This window comes from Suricata suricatta, chromosome 10 (assembly GCF_006229205.1).
Source record: "Suricata suricatta isolate VVHF042 chromosome 10, meerkat_22Aug2017_6uvM2_HiC, whole genome shotgun sequence".
Taxonomy (NCBI): Eukaryota; Metazoa; Chordata; class Mammalia; order Carnivora; family Herpestidae; genus Suricata; species Suricata suricatta.
In genome coordinates this window covers 122,406,531-122,426,770 of record NC_043709.1, presented here as the reverse complement: position 1 = coordinate 122,426,770, position 20,240 = coordinate 122,406,531, and the positions used below count along the sequence as shown (strand labels likewise).

The following is a 20,240-nucleotide window of genomic DNA, read 5'->3' as shown; positions in this document are numbered from 1 at the left end:
GCTGGGAAGGGTAAGCCCCCCGTGGTTGTTGTTGTTGTTGTTGTTGTTGTTGTTGTTGTTGTTGTTGTTGTTGTTTTGTCTTTTCCCCGGGTCTCCCGACACCTTTTGAAAAGTACATATTTGGGCCGCCCTTCCCGGGAGATCGAGATCCCCGACCCGCCTCTGGAAGGGGCGGAGGAAATAGTGGTAGGTGGGTGGTGGTTTTCTTTTTCCTCTCTCTCTCTCTCTCTTTTTTTTTTTTTCCTTCTCTAGGTGGCCCCAGGGAAAGGGAAAGGTAGCGTCGGATGGTAGTTTGGGGAACAGCAAGTACAGAAAAGTTGCCCGGGGTGCGGCTTCATTTCTGTCGCCCCTGAATAATGTCCCGGAGAGGGAGCTGCGCCCGACTCCCACCCGCGGCCGCGCTCGCCTCCCCACCCAGCCCCGCCGCGGGCCAAGCGAAACGGCCGCCTCCTCCGGGCAGCCAAGGGGCGCGGGGGCGGGCGCCCAGACTCCCCCGGCTGGCCTGCAAGCGGCGGCCGAGCCTGCGCTGCTGGCTTTTTTGTTTTTATTTTGGTGGTGGGGTAGTGGTGGTGGAGGTGGTGGAGGTGGTGGAGGTGGAGGGGAGCGAGCAGGGTTTCTGAAAAGTGTTAATCCGTTTTCATCTCGCGGGGAGAAAACTTCGCGGAGCCCAAGTGTCTGGGTGATGCCGAAGAGCGTAGACACTCTCTCTTCTGTCCAGAAAATACAGAAGAAAATGCACTTGGAGAAAAGGGAAATTCTTTCTTGAAGGCTGCACACCATCCAGGCTTGTTTGACGCAAGCACCGTGCAGTTCTGATGCTTCTGTCTCTCTTTTTTCCCCCCTCTGATTTATAGGAAATCAGGAAAATTCTCTATGGGAGGATTATTTCCTCTTTCGTGCTTGAGGTTCGTCAGCGTGGACCGAATAATCTTGCCAAGCGTTGGAAAGGCGAACTTGGTGTAGACATGGGGCAAGGCTAAGGTCAGCGTCTGGAGAAAGTTCATGCCCTTGTAACCATTCCGTTCTAGGAGAGAGCTTTCTGGGCGCTGACGCTCCAGCCTTCGCGACCCACTCGGATTCCTCTTGGTCTTGGAGTCGCTCTGAGGAGGAGGGGGACTGCTTTCTGCACTTGGCCTCATTAGCTGCGGAGAAGACCCGTCTTCTTTGTTGTCCCCCCCCCCCCCCCCCAAATCTTGAGAAATGGACGAAGACGGGGAAGTCAATTGAAGTCCGAAGAAATCATCAGGGCGTTTGGAAGGAACTTCCTAAAAACATTTCATCCCCTGGCACATTACTTGTTTCACCAGCCCCGCACCTCCTGGGGGCCCCGTGTGGAATTCTTCCCTTTTTGGCGTGCGGTAGTATTCCTACCCCCAATGTGGACTCCAAAGGGTTGGTCCCTTCTTTGTCATTTGAAATGAAATGATGGCCACACGTCGGACTGGTCTACCGGAGGGAGATGGTGACAAGCTCAAGGCCTGCGGGCCCCCCACCTGTGAGGTAAGCGTGGAGGCAGCTCTTGGGCCACTGGCTGCGCGGTGTCCTGTAGGGGGGCGGGGGGGGGGGTCAGCTGAGAGGCTTTGGGCCCGTTTGGACCGGATCGTGGGAATGCCCCGGCTTGACCCGAGGGCGGTGCAGCCTTGCCCATTTTTGTTTCCAGGAACTTAGGTGATACTTATGCAAGAAGGGTTTCCTGGCCTTGCAGTGCCCATCATGCCCCATCATCTCAGAGCGGGGACTTCTCCCACTGCAGGTGGCCGGGGCTGCCTCCAAGTGGCTCTTTTCCTTCAGTCCCTCCCCATCCTCCAGTAGTTTTGGCGTTGGGCCGCTTACCAGGTGCCATGGTGCATTTTTGTGTGTCTGTAGCCAAGATTTGCTGTCAGAGGTGGAGAGAGGGCAAGCCGGGAACTTGGTCCCACTTTGGCTTTGATGGGTATTGTGGCTCGCCGTCGGTGTGTGTGGATTTCTGCTCTGGGTAGAAAAACAGGTCTTTTCCCATAGACAGTCCAAGCGTGGCCTTGGGGGGGAAAAAGATTTATAGAGTTGTAATTTCAACTCCCTGAAAAATCTGCCTTTGCTGTTCTTTTATTTATGCCCTGCCTTTCACTGCTCAGTTCAGAAGTTTCAGGAGCTGCCCTGGGGGTCAGGTGGCTTGCATTGGCATTAGCCCATCATCTTTGGGAGGGCTCAGAAGATTCTATGGCAGGCTTCCTGAGAGTTTTTTTGAGCAGGCAGGAAATCAGAAAATCCATTGATTTATTACCCCTGTATGTTCTGTTGCCTCTCCTATTCTTTTTTTCTCTTCATATTTGGAGTTCTGTAGTGACTATACTGTGTTTTCTTCATTATTGGGGATTTCTGTAATTTGCTTGCTAAATGTCCTGAATATGGTTATCCTTTAAACTTTACTTCTGAGCGGCCTCTATTTTTATTGACAGATTGGCTAGATAACAGTAACATCCCCCAAAGAGCCTTTACTTTCATTGTGTGTCTTTTGTGCCTTTAAGTGTTTGTTACATTTTAACTTTACCGCCACACGTCTAGTTCTGAGTGTTTCAGTTTGGGCATTTTAGTAAAAATGAATCAGGTTAAATTTTTGTTTTTAAAGCATGTAGAAAAACTTGCATCATGTGTCTTACTTCATATTGGATTAGAAAGTCTCTGTAGAAAATGCAGGGAGGTAGGTACAGTATGCGTTACTGTACATCTTATTAGACCTACAGATTTACAGTTAGAAGCAGTGTTTTACTTTTTGACACCTGTAAACACCTGCTTGGAGGTAAAATGTGATTAAGTATAACACCACAATCCTCTGATCATGGTAAACCATAATAACTCCTTTTGGAAGGCCTACCTACACCTTGGTGATTGCTTAATGTGTATTATAGTTACATAATAATATGTGCTGTGGTCCCAAAGCCTTATTTGTCATTGTCTTGTGAATACCTTAATTAGTGTGCTATTTGCATTATATTTGCAAGAACTAATGTTATTTGTGGGTTTTTTGTTTGTTTTCTGGGTTGTTTTTTTGTTTGTTTGTTTTTTGGTCATTTAAGGGATGTCCTGAAACCAAGAATTTATAATAGACACATCTTGTTCTTGGCTACAAAGCAATGCTTCCAGTTGCAAACTTGGCTTATATTAACACTGACAGTTATGTATTTTATTTTTTTAAGGGCTGTGAAATTTGTTTTCATTTGGATGTTACTGCTGTCATGGCCACATTATTTCTAGTTTGGGAAACAAGAAAACATTATATTGCTTGCATTTGAAGATTATACACAGAACTTGAGTTTGGTGTTAAGCTATACTATTGTTTGGGTTTTTAAAGAATAGGTAGATTGCTTACATTCTATGCAGATATAGAAAGAAAGGGGCTTTATGCTGTCAGACAGGATTTTAAAATCTCAGGGTAAGGAGTAATTATTGCCTGTTTCATTGTTGTATATTTAGCTCTCATTGATACTTCTGAAGCATGTGAAATCTTGTGAATATTTATTAGCAATAAAAGGAGGCTTGCCCCTGGAATGCTTTGGATTGATAGATATTTAAGTCTTTGAATGCTGCAATTAATTTTTGTGTTTAATTTTATTAGAAGTATTACATTCTAAAGTAGTACTGTCATTCTTTAAAAGATTTTAGAAATCAGTAGCCATGTTCCTAAATGTGTGTTTGAATAGTAAATTGATAGGCATTTTTACCTAACAAAGAGATGAACATGTATGTCTTAATATGAGTGCTGTTTATCAGCCAAGAAACTTAACTGTTCAGGACAGAAGAAATTGATGCAGTGAATTAATAGAAATCTCTGATTCAGGGTTTATCTAATTGGCTAACTCTATTTTTTATAGATTAGGTCTGTTGCTTTGTTGCAAAACATTCAGAAACTTCTTGTTCATCTGTATTAGAATCTAATTGTGTTGATACACAGATAAATGTAAGCACCCCTCCCCCCCAAGAATATATCGGAAGGTTAAAAATAAGAGACAGTCCTCTTCAAATAATGAATTGTGACAATTCAGTAGAATGTATTTGGTGATTGTACCATAAGGATGGCACAGTTCTATTCGTACAGAGTTATATACTTTACATGTCTGAAAATACGGTTTCCCGCCCTCTGAGCCTGTGCTTTGGGGTGTGTGTGTGTGTGTGTGTGTGTGTGTGTGTGTGCGCGCGCACCCGTGCAGCCTGATATGTGAAGTGTTCTGACAGCCAGCCTTGAGTAGCTCTGCTTACAGAATCACTTAGTTTAGACCCCGTGATCTGATCACCCCTTTCATATCCTATAGAGCTCATCCTTGAAGGTTCAGCTTGTTTTTGTTTTTCTTTTTTACCCAAAGGTGAAAACTTTTTCCTCAGCTTTTTAGACCAGGTTATTTTTCCTATGTCTGATATTTATTTCACTTTTTGTCTATAGGTCCTAGTATTGCCCAATAATAGAACTTTTAGCACTTTCACTGTCTGTTGTCAAGACAGACTTATTTACTAATGCGAATTAATTACTTTCATCTTATGGCATGCTTCTTCATCCAAGCTTAGCTTGTCCTATGACTACAATGTACCAGAGCGGATGAAAGACAATTGTGGGTTGATTTTGGAATTGTGTAAATAATACAGGAAGGCATTTTCCTGTGTATGAACTCACGAGAGTTCATCCCTTTGCTCTTCTTTCTGGAATACCTAGGCACTTTGCTTTGATCCCAGACCCCCTTGTTCCTTCTCAGGTGCTCTCCTGTTCTCTCTCTGTCTCTTTCTCTCTCCCTCTCTCCCTCCCTCGGGTTCTTCCTCTGCTGCCCCTTTCATGTTGGCTTTACCTAGAGCCAGGTTCTCGCCACTCTGCTACTCTTCTCTTTTCTCCCTGGGTTTTATTTTACGCTCTCCCATGGCTTTAATCTGCGTGCTGCTGATTCTAAATTTACAGCTCAATCCCAGGGTTTATAGTTGATCTTCAGACCAGTAGAGCCTTTTGCCTATTTACCAAACAGTTTTTTTTTTGTATCCAGAAAAATGCCCAAAGGCATTTCAGACTTAACTAATTGGACTCCTCTTGTGGAGTTCCTTCTTTCTGTGAGTAGCACCGCCACCTCCTTATCTGTCCCCATCAAAAAAGCAGGTTATCACCCTTGACCCTTCTCTCTGCACATTCCTCCCATCCAAAGTCCTGTGGAATCTGCATTCCAAATCCCACCGCCCGCTACCTGAGTTCAGGTCAGTGGCATCTCCTTTCTAACTGGTTTCCCAGTTGCCAGCCTTGTCACCAGCCAACTTTGCCCCTGCAGGAGTCAGAGTGCCCCTCCTCAACGTTCCCCTGTGGAAAACAGTTCTCTAGCCTCCCATTGCCTTTGGAAGAGAGGCGCCTGGCCTGCCTTCCTCCTGTCATGTGTCACCTCTTCCTACACTTCCAGTACTGATCCTGCTGTCAGGTCCACTGGGGAGTCTCGTGTCTCTGCTCTTCAGGCCTTCTCAAGTGCTGTTTCCTTTCACCCTTCCCTCCAGCCTCTCTACCTGCCACCCCTCCATGCCTGATTCTGATGCATCATTCTGGTCTTTTCTTCATCACTTCCTCAGGAAAGCCTTCCCTGACCCTCCAAGACTGGATTAGTGGCCCCCCGTGCATTATCTCCCAATTACCCCATACTTTCTCAAGAATAGTGCTTACAGGTTTATTTATCTATATTCCCCCTTCCCTGGAATCCCTTTAGGAATAGGTACCATGTTTGTTTCTACTGTGTCTGTCATAGTAATGCTTTAATAAATATTGTTGAATGAATGAGTGAACGCATAGGAAAGGCTTAATTTTTATTCAGAGTTCACTCAGATTCTGTTACCCTGTACTGTCTTGATTATCCGCCTCCGCCATTGATCCCTCCTTCTCAGTCCCTGAAGTTTCCTCAGCTTTCTGGCCTGCTAAATCTTCATCCAAAGCAGGGCGCAGTTGGACCTTCTTTTATTCTCACTGTGCTCAGTTTTATGGTTTTATTTTTTTTTAAAGGTTTTTTTTTTTAAGTTTGTATATTTATTTTGAGAGAGACAGAGACGGTGCAAGTAGGGGGGAGGCAAAGAGAGAGCAAGAGAGAATAGCACAGAGCGTGACACAGGACTTGAACTCACCAAACCATGAGATCATGACCTAGGCTGAAACCAAGAGTTAGATGTTTAACCAACTAAGTCATCCAGGTGGCCCCGTTTTATGTTTTTAAATATCAAATGGAGTTCCACAGTGTAATGGTCAGCACTCTGGTTCCTAATATCAAGTATATACTGATAATTTATATGTACACCTCTGAGTGTGTGTGTATATGTGTGTGTGTGTGTCTCCACCCATATTTGAATTCGGATTCCTGCATCCACCTGCCTGCTCCACTGGGATAGTAGAGGCATATCTAGAACCACTCCTGCCTACCTTCCCAGTTTTCTCCTCCTCCCAAAGCACTCACACCCCCCTCCTTCTAGCTCCGGTTCCTTGGAGCGATCTTTGATCTCCCTCTTGCATACCATGCAAATGTGGTTGACTGACTGTCTCTCAGCCTCCTTGCTCACCAGCCTGGAGTTTGTTCTCCACACACTAACCAGAGCGGACCTCCTGTAAATCAGAGCATGTTACTCCTCTGCTCACATTCCTCTGATGGCCTCTCATTTCCCTCTGGGGTAAAAGCCAAAGTTCTTACATGCACAATCCGGCCTCCCCCCTCCCTAACCTTACCTCCTGCTGCTCTCCCTCCCATCCCTCTGTATTCGCCATTCTGGACTCTTGCGTATAGTCCCCGGCATGGCGTTCCCTAGAGCCTTCCCTAGACCCTTCCCACCAGCAGCACCCTGCTCAGGCCTCTGTACCGCTCCTTTCCTTGTCTCCTTTAGGTTTGCCTTGAGGTCATCTGAGGGAAGCCTTTGCTACCCATTAGGTTTGTCGAAGGCCTCTTCCCTGCTCCCACCACATGACCTGCCTTCCTTCCTTGCTGTATTTTTCTCGCCTATCACTTCATCTCCATCTGACACAGCTTGTCCATCTGATTTTGTGTATTTATTTGGACGGGTCGTATATCTAGAATGTGTTCAGTGCACTTTGTTGTATTTTCTGTGCCTAGAAGAATGAATGCCTTGTACATTATAGGCCCACGAGTATTTTTTTTCCCAATGAATGAATGAATGAATGAGTGAATCAAGACTAAGAAAATTCCAGAGTGTTAGTGAGTTTATCTTTGGGTTATGGGTACATAATATATGAATGCTGAATTTAGATGATACAGCGGTATGTAGGGTATTTTGTCTTGGAGACCTCCATTTCCATTAGGACCAACCACGGTTCACATTTGTGGTGCCTTTTTTCTTTGCATCTTTCTTCCTTTGGGAAGCTGGTAACCAGGTAACCAGACAGTGTGTAGCACAAATGAATGAAAGAATTTGCACTAAGAGGTGAGATAATGGTGATTAATAGACTAGAGGATGGGGAATCAGGCTGGCGGGGAAACTATAAAAAGATAATATGTCTGTATTGGTTATATTTTTTTTTCTTAAAATGAATGGCTGATACATTAATACCCTTACTAAATATTGTTAGTGTCATAAAGTTTCCATCATAAGTTAAAATTGATCACAAAATTGACTATAACAGAATGTTAGCTGTTAGTAGTTCTAGATAAGAATTTGGAGTGATACTATTTTTGTATTTTCTCTTTTTTGCTTCATTCCAAAACTACAGTAAAAAGACACCATTTACAGATTACGTTACTAGTCTTGTGAAACTCTGGTTTCTAGGAAACCTAGACTGCTTAAAATGATACTTAAATGCTTTTTGAAAAGGATCCATACTCTTTAAAACAATACTTAAGTTTTGTTTTTTTTTTTAAAGCATGTCTTTTTTTTTCAGTGGAGGCCTAGGATTCATTCTGGGCTAGCTGTATAGTACCGTGTAATCTAACACTGGTATTGAAACCTGTGTTCCTTTTATACCTGAATTTAGATGTCAGAATACCACTGCATGCCAGAAGCTTTATGCTGCCCGTGGGGATTAAAGGGAAAGCCTGTCAGAGTTAAGAATGGCAGTAGTAGCAAGAACAGGTATGGAGGGAGATTTCACAAGTCCGGATCTGAGCCTGTTGAGTGGTACGCATCGCGAGAGGCGGGTCATTGACAAATGAGTGCCCCGGTCAAAAGAGGATTCCTCCACACGTGGTTAGTGTTCCTTAGAACTCGTTTCTTCCAAGCGAAACATTTTGTGAAGTCCTTATTCCTTGGTTACACAATCTCTGATCCTTTCTTCATTTCAGTACTTTTTACCAGGTCAAATAATCTAGTATGAAAGTGATACGCCGTTTCTTTTGTTCTTTGCTTTGCGAAGGGATCTGTCGTCTTCTGATATTTAACGACGTGGTGATTTAAGTGTGAGCAATGCTCGTGTTGCTAAAGATGCACAGATGCTGTTATTGAATGCAGCTATCTTCTATCACAGAAAGACCATATGGTAGGCACTTGTTTTTCTTTCTGGTTGATGTGATTAGATTAGTAAAACGAAAGGTGCTTGGGCTCAAAGATTGTCCTGTTATTTATCTAATTTCAATTGGCCATAAAGAATTAAATATATTAAATCTTAGGAGCCTTCTGTATGTTCTGTTGGTCAGGAGTAGGAGGACATCTCCATTTAAAAGCTTAATTCGGGATTGCTTCCACCAAAATAGTTTTTTAGTTAAAATTGTCTTATTAAAAAAATGAGTATTGTGCAAGTTTATTACATAACAAGATATGGAAGATGGCCTTTTGTACTTCCAAAATAATCTGAAAGACAGCTGGATACATGTACTTAGGTTAAAGAAACTCAATGTGATGGTAATTGTTTTTTGTCTGGTTATCTTTTAATATGCAGGGAATCCTGCTGTGTTGATTTGTGAATAAGAGAATAGATCTAGAACCCAAGTTTGATCTTTCTGAATATTCATCTATTTTGGGGAAAGTTTTTAGGCAGCCCAGAGCTAACAATTACTGTCAAAAGATGGCAAGTTAAAGAGTGTATTTCCTTTTCCTTAGTCACACTAGCTACTGTTGAGTCTTCTATTTGATATTGGGTGTTTTTGAGTCAGAATTGGTTTCTTATGGCCTTTCCCTCTGGTTGTATATCCCTGTTCTGGATCCACATCTGGCACAGTTCTGAGTAGTGCCACCTGCTCCTGATCCTGAAGCTTCTTTCTTCTTACAACCTCAGGAGGATGTAGTCTCTTGACTCCCACTCTTGTTCACTGCATTCATCTTTAATACAACTTAACAGAACTTACGTCATTAGGAACATGCTTTCTTTTTCCTTACAATGTGGAGAGTATCCTTAAATATCAATAGATGGAAAGCTGGACCAATGATTGCATTTCTTCTGGATATGTCTTAGCTAATATGATCTTGGGGATTAATAGGCATCATTTTTCTTTTACCTCAAGAGATCTAGATATCTGTAGTACCCAGTATTTTGCTAATAAATAAAGATTCTGTATTTAAGAAAAACTTTGTGTTAGGTTGTCAGAGACCTACTTTCTCCTCTGGGTTCTGCATATTGGCTTCTGGAAACATATTACCTACCTAGTGAATATGAGGGGAGGGAATGCTCTGGGCACTCAGTATAAATCAGATCTCTATTTTAATGCTTTTAGGAAATGTTTTCAATTTACTTTTTTTTCCACTTAGTAATGTATTACTGACACCCTTCCCTGGCCATAGGGAAGATATATACAATTGACCCTTGAACAATGCATGTTTGAACTGTGTAGGTCTGCTTAAATGTGGATGTTTTTTGACAAAGACAAGACAGTACTGTAAATGTATTTTCTCTTCCTTGTGATTTTGTTAATATTTTTTCTAGCTTACTTTATTGTAAAAATACAGTACATAATACCTATAATATACAAAATATGTGTTAGTTACTGTTTCTGTCATCAAAAAGGCTTCTAGTCAGTAGGAGGCTGTAAGGAGTCAAGTTCTGACGAGTCGAAAGTTACACAGATTTTGATGTGTGTGTGGGTCAGCACCCCTTCTGTGTATGTGTTTCTCTCTAGATGGATGTGTGTTTCTCTCTAGATAGACAGACATATACCTAGACACACACACACACATACATATATCTTACCAATTTTGTAAGTGGAGGGAAGGAAACGTGCAAAGCACCATACCACGTTATCTTCAAGGACTGTAATATGGAAGAGAGATAAGATTCATTTTGTATGCCCGTGAAGGGCAGGACTAGGATAGATAGATGAGCCAATTTATTCAACTCCATATTCAGAAGACATTTTTTTTTAATAGAAGGTAATTGAAATTGAAAGTGTTCTTTGCAAACAGGATGCCCTTCACTTGGCAAATAACAGACAGAATTCCTGCTTTGGTAGAAATTTAAGTCAGGCAAATCTGAGTGATCATTAGAATCACTTGGACAACTTATAGAACTGCAGATTCTTCTTCCCACCTTAAGCTAATGAATTAGAATCCCTGGAAGTGAGCCTGAAAAGCCTTAACTTTACAAGAGATCCCTTGGTGACCTTCCAAGTTTGAGAACAACAGACCTAAATGATATTCATAGCTCCTTCTGGAACCTGAATTCTTATGGTACCCTGATTTTGGAATTTCTCTGACCAAATTGAAATCAGTATAAAGAAAACAGGCAAAAATACGGAGATAAATTTGAAATGACTAAACCAGTGAACATTTCAAGGTTAAAGTTACAAATATTTTCTTTTCTTTGTAATCATATATATTTCTGCATGTCATCAATATACCAAAGTAATAGTCTTTTCAGATAAAATAAGTCCAAAGAGCACTTTAAAATTCAACGGTGAGACGTATCCTACTTTTTTGTGGGTATGTTATACTTTAATCAGAAGTTCCCATTTTAAAATTGATAGAACTCTGACTCTGGTCATATTAAAGCTATTGTTACCTATCGCTGTATTATAAAAGTAATTTGTTGGGGCGCCTGGGTGGCTCAGTCGGTTGAGCCTCAGACTTCAGCTCAGATCATGATCTCACAGTCTGTGGGTTCAAGCCCTGCATCGGGCTCTGTGCTGACCACTAGCTCAGAGTCTGGCACCTGCTTCTGATTCTGTGTCTGTTTCTCTCTTTGCCCCTCCCCTCCTCATGCTCTGTCTCTCTCTGTCTCTCAAAAATAAATAAAGGTAAAAAAATATTTAAAAGAGTAATTTGTTTCGTGACAGAAGGATATATTTTCTTTGAGCAAGTAACTGTTTAATTTCTTCTGTGCATCTTATAATCATTTGTTCATATTAACTCTCTATCAAGACTAGGAAAAGTTACAATGGAAGAAAACATATATATTCTCATTCTCTCTATGTATGTGCTCTTTCATATATGTTGTTCATGTATGCATATGGTGCCCTTTATCTACGTATACATCCTGAAGGGTTTCAGAAAGTATTCTAACAAAATTAAGAATTATTAACAAAATAATTCCCCCTACGTACCCTTCCTCTTTTAACGCCAGCCCCTATTCTGTCTGTCCATTGAATCAGTTTTGTTTCAATTTCATGTACTGTGAGGTGCACTGGTTTTCCACATTGTGTTATCACAATGCAAATACGATGTAAGCTAATGATAGAGCCTAATTGCTAATTCTGCCTAAGAAGCAGGATTTCTTGAAGTCATTGAAAGTAATGTTGGAGTAGGAGCAAAGCCACAGACCAGGAGGATCTGGCCAAGTGAGACCAGCAGACAAGTAAAGAAGGCATAAGGGAGGTTGATAGGCATCTCAAAAGAGAATGGCTTGAATTCAAAGGATTAAGAGAAGCCTTTGAGAAAACTGATGTCCTTGAATGTGGTGGCCAATATGCAATGTATCTCCTGTCTTCTAGGAAGTGATGTTTATTTTAGATCCCATGCTTGAATCTCTGTTTGCCAAGAGATACTAAAAAGCAGGTATGAATATATCAATAGAAGAAGAAATAGCAGTGGTGAATGGACTTCCTTTCCTTTCTTTTCCTAGGTAAAGACTGTTTCTGAGAGTTAATAGGAAATCTAAACTTCTCTAGTTGACTTTGATGCAAAGCTGTTTAAACAGAGGTCCAGGGCTTGCTTCTTCAAAGGTCCTACTGTTATAATAGCTGTTAGATACCCAAATATTTTAGGGTTCTGAATATTTTAGATACCTTGGTCTTTAAAAAAAATTTTTTTTAACTTATTTTTTGAGAGAGAGAGAGAAAGAGAGCACAAGCCAGGAAGGGGCAGAGAGAGAATCCCAAGCAGGCTCTGTGCTGTCAGCATGGAGCTTGATGCAGGGCTTGGACCCGCAAACCTTGAAATCGTGACCTGAACTAAAATCAAGTCGGACGCTTAATTCGCTGAGCCACCCAGGTACCCCAATGCCTTGGTCTTTTTAATCCCTTTATTGAGATATGATTGATATGTAAAAAGCTGTGCGTATTTAACGTGTACGGCTCATATACCATGAAACCATTACCTCAATTAAGGCTGTGAACATAATCATCACCTCCCCAAGTTTCCTCTTGCCCCCTGTATTATTGTTACTGCTATTAGTACTATTTTATTGTTTTTTTTTGTTTTTTTTTTTTTTGTGGTAAAAACCCTTAAATTAAGATCTACCTTGGGCACCTGGGTGCCTCTGTTGGTTAAGCCTCCGACTTCAGCGCAGGTCACTGATCTCACAGTTTGTGAGTTTGAGCCTCGCGTCAGGCTCTGTGCTGACAGCTCAGATATTGACAGTATTGTTAGTTATAAGCACTATGCTGCATAGTAGGTCTCCAGAACCTTGCCTAGCTGAAACTTTGTACCCTTTGACAAACAGCTCTCCATTTTCCCAACTCCCTGGCCCCTCATGATGTGAGTCTATGTCTTCTGTGAGTCTCTTTTAGATTCCACATAAAAGGGAGATCAAGCAGTATTTTATGTATTTCTCTGTGACTGGCTTATTTCACTTATATTCTCCAAGTTCATTCATGTTGTCACAAATGGCAGAATTTCTTTCTTTTTTAAGGCTGAATACTGTTCTCTTCAAGATCCTGATTCTTTTGGATACAAGAAGTGGGCTAGCTGGATCATAAGATTGTTCTAGTTTTCATGTTTTGAGGAACCTCCATATAATGGTTGTACCAATTTACGTTCCCATCGACAGAGTGCCAGGGCTCTCTGTTCTCCACACTTTGACCCACTCTCTCTTTTTTTTTTTTTAGCAGTAGCCATTCTTAGAGGATGAGGTGATACCTCACTGTGGTTTTAGTGTGCATTTCCCTGATGATTAGTGAGGTTCAGCATCCTTTTATTGCCATTTGTATGTCTTCATTGTAGAAATGTGTGTTCAGGTGCTTTGCCCATTTTTAAATTGATATTTATGGGGAGGTGTTTTTGTTTTCTTAGCTACCTTCATTTCTGACTCTCACTAGTCTTGGCTGCCTAAAGCACCAATGATGCCTTAGCAAAATATACAATTAATTAAAAATCATACTAGTAGTACAGTTACACTACAGACTTAGTGGGAGAGATGAGGTATCATTGGAATCTTCCTTGGGGTGCTATGAATTAACCTAGAATCCCTAGCTGAAGATATTGACAGAACTTCATATCATAATCCTAGTTGTTTATGGTTACTACAATTCCATCTGCTCTAGATAAGAGATAATGCAGACTCTCTTCAGCTTAGAAGAACTTGGAAGAGGAATCATTTTTCCCTATTTAATCCTTAGCTTCTGTCACCACTCTTGGCTGCCTTTAATTTGATCATCGTAATCTTTTATCTAACTATTACCTTGAACTAGTTATTTAAACATCGTGTTTGGATCAACCAGGATCTCTAGGAAAACGGCCAATACTTAAGGCTCTGAAATTTTCATATGTATTCAGGATGCATAAGGATACCAAAAACATATGGCCTAGAAAGCGAATATGACTGGATTTTGCCAAACTATGGTGAAATGTTTAGCAGATTTTTGACAGTATGTCTTTTCTAGTTGGCTTTGAATTGACAGCAGACCAGATAGCAACTTTATATCAGTCTCTGGGAAAGGATTTCAGACTTTAGAATCAGTTTGTGTGATTAAGAGGGAAAACAGAAGGTACTGATATCAGGAATAAAAGAGGGGACATCATTCAGAGACTGCAGATACTAAAAAGGTAAAAAGGAATATTACGAACAACTTTATGTCTGGGAATTTGACAATTTAGCTGAAACGGACAAATCCTGTGTAAGGATTCTGGTTCCTTTCAGATCTGTTTGTGTCTGTGCATTGCGTGCATTCGCTCCCCAGGCACTTCTCCAACACCAATTGGGTGTCCTACAGTTCTACTCGGTCCGGACACTGTGTACCTGGAGATAACATCATAGCATCAGATCATCAGATCCCACAGATTAAGACCCATTCCCTCCCGCTGCCAGGTTGTTGCCTGACCCACCAGCTGTAGATCAGAGGTTCCAACAATCTCCTCCTTGGGTTCGATTAATTTGGCAGTGTGACTCACAGGACTCAGAGAAACATATTGCTGACTAGCTCACTGGTTTATTATAAAAGAATGCGACTCGGGAACAGACAGATGGGTGAGATGCATAGGGCGAGTTGTGGGGAAAGGGTGTAGGGATAGAGTTCCCATGCCCTCTGCAGGCGCACCACTCACCCCAGATCCTCATGTGTTCGCTAACCTGGAAGCTTTTGAACTCCATCGTTTTGGGTTTTTATGGAGGCCCAGTTACATATGCAGAGTTGATTAAATTATTCACCATTAGGGAATGATTCGAACTCCAGCCCTCAGCCCTCTCTCCTCCCCTGAGGTCAGAGTGGGACTGTAAGTCACCACTGGCTAATCACAGGCTTGGTTCTCTTGGCAACCAGCCCCTATTCTTAGGTGCAGTCCAAAAGTCACCTCATTAACACAACAAAAGACAGCATTGTTGCTCTCTCCTCTTAGGAAATTCCAAGGGTTTTAGGAGCTCTGTGCCAGGAATGGGGATGAAGACCAAATATGTATTTCTTATTATAAATCACAGCGTCACACCTTGAGAGATACAAGTTACCAAAACTGACACAGGAGAAATAAAAAGAAATCTGACTAGTGCCATAAATGTTAAAGAGATTGAATTTATAATTAAAAACCTCCACACAAAGAAGACTCCAGATTCCGATGGCTGCCTGGATAGAGTCTATCACATGTTTAAGGAAGAAATCATGCCAATTCTATACAAACTCAGAAAACGAGGTGGAAAAGCACTCCCGTCTCCTTTTTATGAGGCCCAGCATATGCCTGGTAATAACTAGACAAGAACATTTTAAGGAAAGGAATTCAGACCAATAACCTAAATTATGGCTGTAGATAAAATTCTTAAAATGTTAGCAAGTCAAACCTATCAGTATTTGAAAAGGATAATAATGTCATGATTAAGTTGGAGCTATCCCAGAAATGAAAGCTTTGTCATTTTAAAATATTAATAATTAATGTATTTAACAACAATATTATACAATTAAGAGAAAAACTTGTATGATCATTATCTCATTGGATGTGGAAAAAGCTTTTGACAAAATTTAAATACTCATTCATCATAAAATCTCCCAGAACTGGAATATAAGGAATTTATCCAATTTGATAAGTGAGGGTTATGAAAAAACCTACAGCTATTGTACTTGGAGAAATATTGAATACTTTACTAGCAAGATTAGGAACAGAGTGAGGAGGTCTGCCCTCAATTACATCTATTCAATAATGTCCTGGAGTCCCTATTTAGTGTAATAAATCATGAAAAGGAAACAAAAGGAAGGAAGGAAAAAGGAAAGGAAGGAGTAAAACTCTTTATTTGCAGACAACATGATTGTGCACATCAAACAAACACATTTTCTTGAACTAGTAAGTAGATTTTGCAAGGTCACAAGGTACAAGGCAGCCAGGTTACTATGTAAAAATCAGTGTATTTATATACACTAAACAGTTGGAAATGAAATAAAAATATAGCCTTATTTTAATGTCTTAAAGACGAATAAGTAGAGAGATGTACTATGTTTATGGATTGGAAGACTCAATATTAAGTTATGACTGAGGGGCGCCTGGGTGGCTCAGTCAGTTGAGCATCCGACTTTGGCTCAGGTCATGATCTCACAGTATGTGAGTTCGAGCCTCGTGTCAGGCTCTATGCTGACAGCTAACTCAGAGCCTGGAGCCTGTCTTCAGATTCTGTGTCTCCCTCTCTCTCTCTCTGACCCTCCCTTGCTCATGCTGTCTCTCTCTCAATCTCTCTCTCTCTCTCTCTCTCTCTCTCTCTCTCTCTCAAAAATAAATTAAAAAAATAAAAAAAATTTTAAAGATATGACTGAGCCACAAATTGCTGTATAAATCCAATTCAATCCCAATTAAAGTTCTAGCAAGGCATAAGAGTTTTTTATTATAAATAAACAAGTTAATTCTAAAATTTATTTGGAAATGCAAAGGACACAGAGTAGCCAAAACTCTTTTGAAAAATAGTAATGTTGTATTACTTGTTTATAGTACTATTTTATAATATTCAAAGCCACAAAAATCGAGGCAGTATAGAATTGGTTTAATGGATCTATATAGCAGTGAAGGGCAGTGGAGAGTTGGGAGACCCGTGTGTGTGTGTGTGTGTGTGTGTGTGTGTGTGTGTGTTTGATCATTTGAATTCAGTGAGGTTATTCAGGTGGTGCTGGAACAAACAGATAACCATATGGACAAACATGAACCTTTACCTTACATCACACACAACAAATTAACCCTAAGTAGATTCTGACATACATGTAAAAGCTAAGACAATAAAACTTCTAGTCAAGAACAAAATATGTATGACTTTGGGGGTTAGACAAAGAGTTCAGAGATAGGACACAAGAAACACTAACCAGAAAATAATACATTGTATTTCATCAAAATTAAGAACTTTTGCTCTTTGTAAAGCATCGTTAAAAAAATGAAAAGCAGGGGCTCCTGGGTGGCTCAGCTGGTTAAGCATCCAACTTCAGCTCAGGTCATGATCTCACGGTTTGTGGGTCCGAGCCCTGCATCAGGCTCTGTGCTGACAGCTCAGAGCCTGGAGCCTGCTTTGGATTCTGCGTCTCATTTGCTCTCTGTCCCTCACCAACTTGTGCTCTGCCTCTCTCTGTCTCTCAAAAATAAATAAATGTAAAAAAAATATTAAGGAAGAAAATGAAAAGCAAAGCCACAGATGGTGAGAAAATGTATTTGTTAAACATCTATCTGATCAAGGACTTGCTTCCAGACAACTTTTTAAAATGCGGAAAAGTTGAACTACATAAAAGAATATATAGGAACCATATATCCACACATGAAAAGATGGTCAGGAGTATCAACCTTCAGGGGAAAAAATGCAAATTAAAACTACAATGAGCCACCACTGTACTCCCATTAGAAAGGGAAAATTAAAAAGAATAGAAGTACCAAGGGTTATTGGGTATGTGGGGCAGCTGGACTCTTAAATGTTGCTGAGAGGGATGTAAAATGACATAGCCATTTGGGAAAATATTTTGGCAGTTTTCAGAAGTGAAGCAAGCATTTATCATGTGGCCCACTGCTGGGTACTTACCCAAGGGAAATGGAAACCAATGTCCAACAAAAGCCTTGTACATGAATTTTGTAACAGTTTTATTCATAGTATTCCCAAATTTGAAGCAAACCCAAACCCACCAACAAATAATGGTATATCCACGTAATGGAATGCTACTCAGAAATTTAAAAAGAAGTATTGATCTACTCAACAACACAAATGAATCTCAAAATGTTGAGAAAAAAATAAGCCAGACTTGGAAGAGTATATAATGTCTTATTCTACTTATATAAAATTCTAGAACTGAGTAAGCTAATCTTATCATGGGTTGCTGGGAGCTGGGAGGGCTTTGATTGCAAAGGAGCATGAAGGGAGTTGGAGTGACGAAAATGTTCTTGACTGTGTGGCGGTGTGGTTATATGGGTGTGTGTGGGTGGTCAGAATTCCTTGAATGTGCAGTTTATTTATTTATTTATTTATTATTTACTTTTTTAAAAAAATTTTTAAATTTATTTTTGAGAGAGACAGACAGCTTGAGCAGGGGAGGGTCAGAGACGGGGGAGACACAGAATCTGAAGCAGGCTCCAGGATCTGAGCTAGCTGTCAGCACAGAGCCTGACGCGGGGCTCGAACCCATGAACCATGAGATCATGACCTGAGCAAAAGCCAGACGCTTAACTGACTGAGCCACCCAGGCGCCCCTGAACTGTACATTTAAGGGGTGCACTTTCTTGTATATAAATTAAACTTTACCAAAATGTATTTAAGAGAAAAACCGTTTGACAACAGCAGATTTTACTGAGGATGTAGAGTGCCTGGACCTCTGCTACACTGCTGATCAGGGTGTAAAATGCCACAGTATTTTTAAAAACCTTTGGCAGTTACTTATAAAGTTCACTATATACCTACTTTATGATCTAGCATTTTCATTCCTACATAATTACCCCCAAGGGAAATAAAACACATGTTCACACAAATGACTTGCTCAGGAATGTTCATAACAACTTTATTCATGATAGCTTCAAACTAGAAACAACTCAATGTCTATTAATAGGAAAATAGGTGGATTTTCATATATTCCTACTGTGGAATGCTTTTTGGCAATAAAAAGCAGCAGACTGTATATGCATGCAGCGGTATGGATGAATATCAATATAATGAGTAGCAAGATGGATGCACATTGCCTCTGTGGGTAAAGAGGATGATTTCCAGAATGACTGGGACACACAGGAACTTCCTGGCGGGGGATGGAAATATTCTGTCTCTTGACGTTGGAGGGAATTTCTTAGATGCATGTATTTGTAACATGCTATACCCTTAAGAGCTATGTTTTATAAGAGTTAAACATTGGAAATGCTTAAAAGTGTATTTATGCCTCAATTAAAATATATGAAAAATATAAGTAAGAATACCAAACACTGCTCACGTGAGCCACACATATAGTAGAATCAGAACAATATGGCTCGAGATTGGGATGGCACCTGCACAAAAATGACACATACACTCGTGAAGTTGTCCATATTAAAAAAAAATGCAAGACAAGGAAAAAAATTAAACACAATGAGAAGTTAATGGGCAAAACTAAAAATATTGGATAAGACATTAAATACCTTGCCTACTATTGGAATATTAGTTTTGTTTTCCCTAACTTTCAAATCCTCCAACTGTATTTTTTAAAAAGAAGGAAATCAAAGTACTGTTAGCTTCTGTGATTTCTAAGATCTAGTTCCAAAGCTTTTTTTTTTTTTTTTTTGAGTATGGACAGGGAGAGAGTTGCTGCCCCTTTCAGAAAGTTGACTTCTTAAAGCTTTAATTTATGGCCCTAACATCATATCATTACATCATACCATTGGACTTCTCTTCTCCTCCTAAGTTGTTGAGCGGAATTCCTAAGTTTTGTTTTTTGATGGAGAGTTTTTTTTTTTTTCCTTTTTTCCTTAATTGTAGCTAACACTGAAAACTTAAAGATAGTTGAATATGAAAAATAATTGAAAAACTACATGTTCTATAGATTTTAAGTTGCACAATGTTGATATGCCTTGGGTTTAATGAGATGGCATACAACTATTAAGCAATTTAATTTTATCTAAGCCTTTGATTTGTTTGGAAGCCAACATAAATAAGTACACTTCTCCGAATACAGTTTGCATAAAAAAAGGCAGTTGATTTGTTTGCTTATGACAGTATTATATTTAATTACGATAGTACTAGATTCTTATGTAGGTAAGAGTTTGTAATGTTGTAACGTTTCCCTTAGCTATGATCAGTGATTTGATTTTTTTTCCTGGTTCAGAAGTTTTTGATTAACTTTTTTTATTGTGCTAAAATACACAATACATAAAATGTGCCATATTAACCAGTTTCACACGTACAGTTAAGTGCATTAAGAACATTCACTGTGTAATGATCACTATTTCTAGAACATTTTCATATTTGCAAACAGAGACTTTGTACCCATTGAGCTATAATTCTCCATTCCCCTAACGCCTACTAGCCTCTATTCTACTTTTTTAAAAAGTTTATTTATTTTAAGACAGAGAGAGAGAGAGGATCACGAGCTGGCTCTGCGCTGAAAGGCCCTGTGACACGGTCTAACTCACCAATGGTGAGATCAGGACTTCAGCTGAAATCAGGAGTCAGTTAACCGACTGAGTCACCCAGGCACCCCCCTCTTCTACTTTTAATATGAATTTGCCTTACCTAGATAGCTCATATAAGTGGAATTATACATTATTTGTTCTGTTGT

The 20,240-nt window shown here is 40.3% G+C and overlaps 1 protein-coding gene across 1 annotated transcript in view; it reads left to right on the top strand.

Moving 5' to 3' along the window:
- Positions 1-859: 859 nt before the first annotated feature.
- The window catches only part of ARHGAP21 (Rho GTPase activating protein 21), a 135,712-nt gene continuing 116,331 nt past the window's right edge, over positions 860-20,240 (top strand). The window contains 1 exon segment of the mRNA XM_029953884.1: positions 860-1,500. Within this exon segment, the coding sequence (XP_029809744.1) occupies positions 1,423-1,500 (78 nt within the window). The 5' untranslated portion in view covers positions 860-1,422.